The sequence below is a fragment of the Gavialis gangeticus genome, unplaced genomic scaffold (genome assembly GCF_001723915.1).
Source record: "Gavialis gangeticus isolate Ggan-Ray unplaced genomic scaffold, GavGan_comp1, whole genome shotgun sequence".
In the NCBI taxonomy this organism is placed as follows: Eukaryota; Metazoa; Chordata; order Crocodylia; family Gavialidae; genus Gavialis; species Gavialis gangeticus.
This window is the reverse complement of record NW_017729029.1, coordinates 47,243,374-47,254,878: the sequence shown is the minus strand read 5'-3', so window position 1 is coordinate 47,254,878 and position 11,505 is coordinate 47,243,374. Positions and strand designations below refer to the sequence as shown.

The window sequence follows — 11,505 nt, the reverse complement described above, 5'->3', positions numbered from 1 at the left end:
CCCCCCCCCCCATCCTGTTCATTAATCTTTTCCTCTCTTTGCTTACTGTCTGAAGGGCTTTAATGGAGGAAAACCATAGAACCTCAGTAGTCTTATGAAAAAGCACACTTTTTTAAACAAGTTTTCAGCATATTCTCTCAGCTGTAAACCAACTAGCAACAAAAAATCCACTTATATAAATGTCCATAGTGCTTCATTTATGTGCTCCGGGTGGCAGGGGAGGGTGCTTTAATTAGCAAGCCATACTAATTAAAAGCATGTGTAATGCTCAGGTATCAGTGTCCCTGTGCTGAAAGAATGGCAGTGAGGCACTTTGAACCAAAGTTCATTCAATGAGCTTTAGTTCAGTGTCCCACCGCCATTTTTCAGGATGGGGACGCTATGCACATTTCCACACTCGAGCAGACTTGATTGATCAAGTCTGCTCCAACGCGTTGGATTAGCCTCCCTGCATGTGTATAAATGCCCTATTTGTTCCACCAGGAAGTGGCCACAAGCCTATCGAGTGAGCCCTCCTAAAATGTGGGGAATCCCTCAAGCCTACCAAACTGACTGAACTTACCCATCTGGCAAAGTATGGAAACTTTTTCCCAGATCACTCAACTATTCCTAAAGCCATATCCGGTTCTTGTCAAGGATTAATTTTATGTAAACAGAATTTGAATGGATTTACAAAACTGAAGCAAGAATTAGATTCTAGTTTTAGCTGCAGCAGAGCAAGACCATGCGATTACATAGACATTTTTTCTAGTTGAACCAGTTTTATGGGGACAAAAATTGGTGAAAGCCTGAGAATTGCATCACCTGGGAAAAATTACACACAAATATTCCAGACAAACAAGGGTGCCCACATTAGTGCCCATAAACTTGCTAAGAGTTAAGCACAGAAGAAATATTCTACATCTCTCTTAGCAAGGCATCCAGAGAGTATGAAGAAAGGATTAGACAAAGCATGAACATGTTTCAGAGCTCCTATGACCTAGGACTTCAGCAGATAAATTCAGTCAAACCCATTTTGAGGAACTTTCATTTCCCTTGATTGTTGCTCTCTGTGAACCAAGGCCATCTAATTTCTCTCTGTCCTTTGAAAAGCCCAAATTAGAACAGGAAGTACATAAACCTTATGGACTATTCATATTGGGAAAGGTAAAAATCTGTCAGGTTCTGGAGCAAGAACAAATACCTTTTGTCGGTGTTCGTTGTTCAACTTAATCATTTGACTTGGGGGGACTGCTCTTGAGCTCAAATATTCAGTGTACCTACCTTATGTTGCCAATTGTTTAGAACAGACTGCCCTTAATGGGGATTTAGGAAAGAGTCTGCACACAATGAGCATGACTTGTAAGTAATCAAACTTTCTGCTTCAGTAGTAAAAGTATATCCCTGGTTTAGTTCAAGGATAAAATTTAAAAAGTTAAATCTAAAGTGCAAGTACGCCAGAGAAGTTCTTCCTTGGGTTTCAGAGGCAAGCTGCTGTCAGAATTTGTGAGCTGACCACCTTGCCTGGAATTGAACTAAGCTAAGCACTTTTAGTGAGGCACGAATAAGCAGGTGCCAAAGTTTAGAAACTACAAAGGTAACTGGGCAAGCTTGTAGAGCACAGAGAAACATCATTTGTACAGGAACTCTACATTTACTTGCACAGTCTTGAAGCACAGATGGTTGCTTGTTTCCACAACTCATGTGTACACACCTCCCCACCTCCTCTCTCAGCCATGGAACATGACCAAACGGTTTAAGCTTTACCTGGTACATCTTGCACTACACTGTGAAAATCAACCTCGTAAAGAACTAGGAAACCAACTCAAACAAAGTAGCATTAATTACTTTAGGAAATATTTCAGATGCAGCAGAGTACTCGCTTTGCTGTGTGTATTTCTTTATTCAGCTTTATATTGCTCGACACTGAGGCATGTGTTCCTAAAACGTATTAAATGAAAGGAGAAAGAGCACTGCCAGTCATACCAGTAGGACTGGTTTTGCACAAGCTTGTTGAAAAGAGTGGAAGGGGATTCAAGGTGTTTAAAGTCAAGAAGACAGTTATTCTCAGATCTGAGCCGAGAATTGAAATTGAAATGCTGACAACTTCTACCAGTATAGCAGGGTGACTCTAGACTTACCACAGAGACGGTACAATCTGCACATATCCAGACAAGTAACTTTTGTCCCAAGTCCTTACTGGAACCCAACTGCAAAACAGTTCACGCAAAGTAAAGAAACATGAACAAGGAATGGCGATTCTTTTTCCTTATTTTATTGGGTAAATGATTTAAAAGGTAATAACAATAGTGTTAAAACTACTACAATATCTTTCCACAGCCATATCTCACAGACCCACAGATAACCTTCTATAGAATTTTTTTTTTCGCTTTTTCCTCATTTTTATCTTTTTTAAGCCGTACTTATATTAAAATGCCCATTTCAACAGTTTCTTCACACTAATAGCAATTAAATGTGGAAGGAAGGAGGATCTAGTTAAAAGGAAGGGGGTTTCAGGTAATTTGCAATATTATTGTAATCAATAATCAAGTTAGAAGGAAGGAAAAAAATAGGGGCCTTATGAGCTACTCCAGGTAGCTCTCAGCCCATTCGGCGCGTCACCATTGCATTCCAGGTAACTCATTATGCTGGTGAACAATGCAACGTAATTTTTCATAACATATAAAACACTAAAATAACTTAGAAACTAGATCCAAATATTTTGAAAAGAATCAACTTTGATATACAAAAACAGTCATAAGTTGTTACAAAAGTTCCAAACAAAAGTTTGTTTTCTCAGTGCGTTTATGTACCAGCGCAGTTACTGGGTCCAGAGCAAAGAAAGAGGTTTTTATTTTTTTTTTCTTTAACAGTAATAAAAAACGAGGAAAACGTATCTTTGTATATAAAGAATCATTGCTGGTCTTAAGAATAAATGTAACCAGAAACCCTTAAATCTGAGAGGCACACTTTGGGTTTCTTATTTATTTTCAACATAAAAGGAAAGTCACCAGTTTATTTACCTGGAGGAAGTCCTCAGACTCCTCAAATAAACTTAATTCAATTAACATCACTAGCAAAAATCAGTTAGAAACTGTACAAAAATAAAAAAAGGTAACCCATTGAATCCTGCAGGGCGTTCGTAAGGACTGGAAGGCAGGCTTAGGAGCAGCATTGGGCATGGCTGGAGGCTTCTTTGGTTCGATCTAACACACACAAGAGATGTAATCTACTCCAGACGACAATTTCAAAAACCCGCACGTTTGAAGACAAGTAAAGAGGTCAATATACAAACATCAGGGTGTGCCACTGTATTCGATTGCCTTGATTTAATTGTGCAGAACAGATCAAACTCTCGAGTGTGCCCTCCTGCTGCTATGACCAGCGGTGGGGTGGAGGTGGCGGGATGTGTCAGTGCTGCAGCACAGTCTGGGCAGAAGGAAGGCCACTTGAAGCATGACTGAGCAAGAGTTGTGTGTTAGCTGGAGGGGCAGCTCCAGCTAACGCACTTACAGCAATGGTTCCAAGGAGAAAGCTTTAAAGCAACAATCTGAAAACCACTTCATGAAATAAGGCAAACACAGATCACTGCTCGTCTTCAGCTAAAACATTAACTCATAAGCAGCTATGTGGCCGCATTTAACTTTGCAGAAAGTACCCAAAATTAAAATCTTCCCGCTAAGCCCTGGGCTGGGCTAGCAGTACATGCAAGCTAGAGTTACAGTTGTGAACTAGATTTCAAACTGCTATTCTTGATCAGATTTAAGTAAACAGACCTATTCTGTCCCAGTGCATCACACTGAAATGTATGTGTGTTTTGTACAAATAAACCCAGTTACATATGAAACAATCCATAGCATTCTCGGCACTTACATACCGAGGAGGTAGGTGCCCTAGAAACATGGTAGAGAGACTGATTATTCTAAGCATTAAAAAAAAAGAAGAGAAACCAGTATATTTCTGTGCATCTTAAACGAAGCTGATTGACCATGTTATCTGTAACAGATTTTTAAACGGATGATACAGAACTCTGGTCCAGAAGGGTCTGGCATTAATCCATTTGAAGCACACCTTCACAGTTTGTATACAGCCTTTGAAATATTTTTGAAGCAACAGCTACTGAAATATAGACACAAATGCATTGTGCATTCTGCTGTGTACAAAAAGGAGACAAAAACTATCCTTTTTTTCCCCCCCAAACCATGGTGGGAAGTATTGCTGACCTTGTCCTTCAAAGCCTGCAGGATTGTTTATTTCATCAGTATATCATTATTACACTGGTAAGAAATTCTGTATAACATCTGCATATATCGAGGATTTTTAAAAAAAATCTGATATGATTTAGAGTCCGCATGACCAGTCACGTGACCTGCTCAAGGTTGATTAGCACCTTTAAATACATATATATTTTTATTTATAATAGATCTTCTTAAAAAACTTCTAACAATGAGCTCATACAGAAGCATGAGCATGCTGTAACGAGATGATGGATAAAGATGGGGTTGGGTGACACTTTTTTTTGCAGCAGACAGTATTATTCAGCTTGTGCTCAGTTTCCCTATAAGGGCAAGGAAAAAAAATCTTTCAATCAGGTAGCCACCTTTTCAGTTTCTACTTTAAAGGCTATTCTATTTTAAAATGTTCCCCAAGTAGAAACAAGACAGCAGCAGCATCCAAAATATCCTCTGTATAAACATCTATTGATTTTTTGCAGCGGCTGCCTGACACCTCTCGGCTACTGAATTTTCAGGCCCTCTGTTTGCTTATAAATTAAGGCATCATAACGGAAAGTGTTAATATTTGGACATCAGATGCTGTGGATGAAGGAATACCAAAACCTACAAGAACCATCAGACTAAAGCAGCAAATCCTGCCTCATGTTACAGATGAACAGTAACAATTTATCAGATTATCTTTTGAAATATGAAAGTGTTTTAGAATCAACAGTCTGCCATTTGTTACAGCAACTGTATTCCCAGTAAACCACTCTTATTTTTCTTATCTGTCTAGTATTTACATAAATATTTTTATATATAAGACATCCATTATTTTGTAATAGCTGGGAATTTCTGCATTTTACAACATGAAGAGGAATTTTCTTATAATAAATGGTGTGCATTACCCCTGGGACACACAGTGAACTTCCAGTGGTGTTAATAGGAGTTCTGCCTGTTACTAACAGCCTTACCATGTTCATGGCTTGCTACTCTGCCATCCATACCTTTAATAAATTCCACGTCCATTATTACAGCTGCAAAAATTCTTGTTAATAAAGTAAATTTCTCTTCTACACTGCGCAGAAAAGTTACACCACAACTATTTCACAGTACCTGCAGCTCTCCAGTACTGTTCCTGTATCAGGCAAAGACACCTAAAATCATGGCATAGTTGCCCTGTGCTCTTTCTGCAACACCATCACTATTCCGTCAAACAGTTACATTTTAATCTGGCTAATCGTGACTTAATGAAACATAGGAAACCTGCAATTAAAAGAAACAGTGGGGAGAAGAGAGATTCTGCTTCATGGTACTTAAAAGAATTGCAGTTAATAAAAAAAAATTAAAAAGGAAGAAAGAAGAAAAAAAGACACCAGATCGGTAGAGAACTTAGAACGTTTGCCAACGGATCTGGTGCTTTTGCTGTATATTTTCCTATAGTGTTTACACAACTATACAGTTCTGTCATAGTCAAAGGCACTAAAATCTAAATCCGTTTTCTTCCTAATATAATAGTAACTATTCACCAACTTGTTTTTAAAACAAAAGTGATTCCTATGTTGAGACCATCAGAAAGGCATCTATCTCTTCTCTTTATTACAAACACTGGTTTGGTGCCTGATCCATTGAGGGCCATAATGCCCACAACTCCCATGTAATGGGATGAGTGTTGAGGGTGGTTAGTACCTCCTGGATCTAGTATTTAAAAATCTGTAATCAGACAAAATAATCCTGAAAATGTTTCCTACAATCACTGCCTCTTATGCTAGGCACAGCAGCTCCTCTTCATGCTAAAAAGCATTTTATAGATCACTTTTCAAATTCTGGCTTGGAAGTAGTGGATCTGAGGCTTGGGTAATTTAACCATTTGAAAAAAGTTGTTACTTATAGGAGTGAGAAACTCTATGCTTAGCATTATTTAGAAGGCTTATGCTTAAGATGTCATTCATTTTCTAATTTAATAACACCTGAATCTGATATGTTTAGTTCCCTGTTACAACTATTAACAACAGCCAAAAACGCCTTATTCAGAAAAATGAAATCCCTAATTTTAACTCTGAAACATTACACTCTTCCTTCCATCCACAGTCACAGAAAATCTTGATTGATATAATTCAATGTTAATGAAGTAAAAATTTATAATTTTATAAAAAATCCAAGGGTTATATATGCTGCAAAAAAACCTGCAGTGACTTAATAAAAAAGTATGGGATCTTTGTAATAATTCACTTTCTCCACCGTTGCCATGATGAGCTTAGCCAATGAGAAGCATCAACATGGCAACGGAAACTATCATCATAAAATGGTACAGTAATAGAGATAGCTAGACCAAGAAGGGGCAGGGTCTCCTGGGAAGAGGTCTGCAGAGAGGTCCAGTGACTGGTCATGCGGCTCAGTGTCAGGAATAATGGTTGTATGGTGGAAGGGGGTGTCCAATGCCATTCTGGAAGTGATGATGCTGACGATGGGCAAGATACTCGGTGTAGCTCATGGTCATCTTCTCACTACGGTACCTAAGAAGAGGTGAAGAAAAAGGAAAAAAAAATCTCAGCAAAGTGTATATGAAGCCCTGAGGAATACTGAAATCTTAGTCAGTCATGCATTTTCCATACGTGTCAGACTGACCATGAGGAGACAGACTACCCCCGTTAGGCATATCCACACCCAGCAAAACCCTATGGATTTCCATGGGGTTCACCTGAATCCACTCTGTTCAGCTGTTTATAGCTCCCATGTAGGTGATTTTTTCTTAAATACATAGAGATATCAGAATGCCCTACCCAGAACAGCACCTGCCTGACCAGGTGGTAATAAATCAACTTCAGTTTGTAGAATCAGAAAATTAGGGTTGGAAGGGACCTCAGGAGGTCATATATAGTCCAACCCCCTGCTCAAAGCAGGATCAGCCCCAATAGATGTGGGAACCACATCCAGCCCAAATTCTGTGGGACTTTCTTCTGCCTCTTTATTAATAGTGCCATAGTCTGGGCCAAATACACCTTTTATGCTAGTGCAAATGCAGAACCACTCCAGTGAAATCAAGCCAGAGCAATTCTGTCCTTACAAGTACAACAGAGCAGACTCTGGCTTTAGTTGTGCTCTAAATACTTTCTCGATAATTTAATTAATTACCAAGTTTCTTAGCAGAACACCACTGTTTGCACTTAGCTGTAAAATTTACATTTGCACTTAGCTGTGAAATCAGGGTTATGCAGTTACTGAGAGAATACTTCACCAGAGCCACCACGCGGTGGTTAGAAAGACCAGGGACATAAGCAGCACAAATTTACTTGACATCAGAGTGTTTATTAATGATGTATTTATTTACCAAATGGTGACTGGCCCTGACTGAGAGATTATTTGTGGCTCTCTTCAGTTTGCTGTGAATGAAGTACAGTGCTCGCAGTGTCGGATGGGTAAGCTGATCTGTGAATGAAATCCCTGCTACTCCAAAACTAAACCATAAGCTTGGCAGCTAATGAAGATGTTTGAATATGGGTCAAAGCAGGCCAAGGACAGCTGAACTAAACTAAAATCACATCTGCTCATTTAACCAGGTGGAAAGAAAATGTAGCTAGTAGCTCCCTCCCAGATTTGAAACCCCTTTCTAGACAGGAGGAGAACTGCACAGAACTCTAGGATGCAAATTTACTTGAAGCCCTTTCTTTTACAAAAAAGGCTGGACCTATTGACATCAGTTTGAAGTAGGAATAAAAAAAATCCACAGTTAACTGCAAAACCTGCATTCATCACCAGGCTGGCTGTTTTTAGGATCTCATAACGGAAGGAGAAGTTGAGCCGTTTCTTAGTTTAGTATCAAGGAAGAAGAAAAAAGAAGCTATCCAACTACATAATTTTCATTTTTAACTTAATAAAAGGGACTGAAGCCATGTTTTTAGATGCGTTTCACAAGAGTTTGCTGTTTCAGTATTGCTCTATAGCACAAAATTGGTAAGAGGTAGTTAAATTGCTAAGTACACACAATAGCTGATCAGGAAACAGAACAATAAAAACTGTCTTTTGAATGTATATTTTGATTACTTATTTTGCAGACAGAGCTAGTACAGTGATTCTCAGCCAAAGTGTGGTGACACCGTGAGTTGTCTTAAGGTCCTTTCAAGGATGCTGTACAATGTTAGCACTATTAAGCGTGCAAACGTGATTCACAAGATAAACCCAGAATTGTCCTATAGGAATCCATGTGGTTAAAAACACCCTGACCTGCTGTGGGCTTTCCGAATTCTTTGCAACAGAAGAATTGCTGCATTATTTTTCTATCATTAAAAAAAGAGTGAAAACCAAGAGCTGGCATTTTCTGAGGGGAGCCTCAGTCCAAAAAGGCTGGGAACCATTGAGCTAGTATTTCTCTACTGCTCTGGGTACTATATAGATTTAAACAATTTCAAACGATCTTAATGGATTCCTTCTTAGCCCCTTGCCCATGCAGTCACCACACAACACAGGAGTGGAGGTGCGGATCTTCTTAGGTTACTTCTCTGCAGGACTCGTTCTCTGCAAACAATGACACTTCTAGACTCTGTGGAAGCTCCTATGTCTGAGTTCCAGTATCAACTCCTCCTACCATCTTCAGTTTCCCTTCTAAGCAGAAGTAACAAGTACCAGAACTGCAATAACTGAAAAGAAGCTCTGGCAGCACCGTTTGGAAACGTAACTGGATTCTTTGAACCCCATCTCCTCCCTTTATCTGTTATCACATTTATAACTAGAGAGGACAAGTCCAGGTCTGTCCCCTCCTAAAAGAAAAAGGGAGGGACACACAAACTAGGAAAAAGGGTAATTTAAAAAAAAAACCCTTCCCTTCAAAATGTGTAAAATACTTCTTAGGAAAAATAATTAGCTGTTGGGACATCCTGAAAAAGATCTGGGTTTTATGCAATGTAGCACATTCAGCGAGACCACACATGCTATTCTTGCAAGACCAGGTCCCATCAGTAATGTCTTATGAAACACACCACTTAGTGGGTGATCGTGACTTATTTAACGGCTGTTCCCAGCAATCATAATCTGCTTAACTTGATACAGGAATCAGCAACTGGGAGAAGCTGAGGTTTTGGTACCATTAATCCTAAACTGGCCCATAAGTGGAGGTGGTTGCCATATAGCAGGAGTGGCCAACCTGCAGCAAAGGGCAGGAGCAGAAAGCAGGAGAGCAGATCTAGTAGGGGTAGGGGATCACAGTGGCACTCGGAAGGGCACAGGGCTTAATTTATGGCACACATGCCAAAAAGATTGGTCCCTGCTGCCATACAGTTACCCTGAACATTTCATGGAGAGAAAGTGCTCTGTTATGCCACTGGTGGGAAAGGTGCTCCTCTCCTTGTGTCAGGTAAATGAATGATACTTTGTCACAGCTCTTTTGGACTGGTGCCAAGAGAAGCAAAATACTAACTGGACTATAACCTCATGCCCTTTTGATACTGAACTTCTATCCCCATCATCAGATCTTGAAGGGATGAACACAGTGGCGAATACTGACAGTATTATGGCTAATGGAAGCAGAATTTCACTACGACTTTTGGGAGGAATTCAGAACACGTGTTTAGCACCAATTCATTGTTTTGTACAAGGTGAGTCAGACAATGTGGTCTGACATGACTTTGGTGTCAGGAAGTCACTTGTCAGGAATAAGACTCTCCAGAGACGTGACAGCTTTCTAGTCTCCAGGAATAGGTATTTGTTACAAATAGTACTTCTGGAGAAGCGGAAGTGACTCATTTGTAATCAATAGCAGGCAACCTCCCAAATGACTGGAATGATGGTCTCTATTTTGCAAATTATAAAAATATGCCTCTGATATGCATGTACAAAAGCTCTATTCAAAAACCTACTCCTATGTTATTCAATTGACAGTTCAACCACTGAGAGTGCTAAGGTAATCTTTAAGCACTGGACTCCTCCATCCCCATCTGATCACTAGCCCCCAAGAAAAGTCTGAGTAAATAGGCCTTGCAACAGACTGAAAAAACCCTCAAACATCTGTGTGGATGGACTAGATTCAAGGACTCTCCCACTGAGAATGCCTTGGCTCTGGCAAACAGTGAGCAGCAACCCAGTTATCTACTGTCTGCTGCAACACAGCTGTTGAGATAATGTGAGCCAGCCTCTGCAATAAAAGGATGCAAAGGCCTAACATTAAATAAGGTCTCACCTTTCTTTCAGAAAGGGATCAGTGTTCCCGTAAGTGGGACGGGTGCCATGATTTCACAGCAGGGGAAAGATAAAATAACCTTGTCAAAGCAAGACTTCAGAATGTGGAATTGTGCAGGTCCCTGGGCCCCACAGGCCCAGGGTTTCTCTTCCCACTCCTCCCAGTGCAATGTCCCAGGAAAGCGGGAGCTGTTTCATCCCGCTGATTTTTCTCTGTCACAATCTTTAAAGCACTCACATAAAATAAAATATGCAGGGGGCCCTTGTTAAACATTAAACATTTTTCCCTGCTTAACGCTAACAATTCACATTATGTTTAAGGAGGCTGCAAGAACACCAAAAGAGCTATTCACCCAAAAATATTGTTAGATACAGTATAGACAAAGGAAGCCTTTACTATCAACCCTTTAGCGGACATTTATAAGACACGGCAATAACTCATGACAATAACAAAACAACCCATCTTAGCTATAGTGCTGTATTTTCTCACATATAACATATATATCCCTTCCCCCTGCTCCCAAGCAGCTACTGGAAATTGCAGTGCGTATACCATGCAAGAAATACAATAAGAACAGGATCTGCCCATTATGGGCAGGTGAAAGTAAAATCTGCCCTCACTCTGCTCCGTAACTGCCACTACTCAGTTCCTACAAGGAAACGTCTTTTTGTCCCTTCATTCTGCCTTTTAAAAAACATGCTCCAGATTATACTGGAGCAAGAGGTATGTGAGGACATGTGGTAACTCCCATAATACATACCTGGTCAGTTTTATAGATTTCCTGAACTCATTAGTAATTGGAGCTTTGTAGCCTCCTTTCCTCAGTAAGGAATCTATGGTCTGAATGTGGTCCCATCCTGTGAAATTTCATCAGAATAAAGACTGGTGAGGAGCAAGCAATGAAACAGTCTTTGCATATAAAAATATTACTTCCCGCTATATTTTTACAACTACTCTGCTAAGTACATTTAAAAACTTTCCTAGAGCAGTAACAAGTACTAACAGCAGCATCTTGCAGGAAGTACCATGTACACGTTTTCTTCCAACATAAGGAGAAGCAAGTTTATTCTGCAAGACAAAGATCTTGCATGAAATTTAAAGACAGACCCAATATGCACGTTTCCTGGATTTGGGGGGGGG

General features: G+C 39.8%; 1 protein-coding gene across 2 annotated transcripts in view; it reads right to left on the bottom strand.

Moving 5' to 3' along the window:
* Positions 1–2,232: 2,232 nt before the first annotated feature.
* Positions 2,233–11,505, bottom strand: part of AMMECR1 (Alport syndrome, mental retardation, midface hypoplasia and elliptocytosis chromosomal region gene 1) — a 133,430-nt gene continuing 124,157 nt past the window's right edge. For both annotated transcript variants that reach the window (XM_019521531.1, XM_019521533.1), the window contains 2 exons: positions 11,126–11,222; positions 2,233–6,709 (listed from right to left, as the gene is read on the bottom strand). In XM_019521531.1, the coding sequence (XP_019377076.1) occupies positions 6,595–6,709; positions 11,126–11,222 (212 nt within the window). In that variant the 3' untranslated portion in view covers positions 2,233–6,594. The remainder of the gene's footprint in view (positions 6,710–11,125; positions 11,223–11,505) is intronic.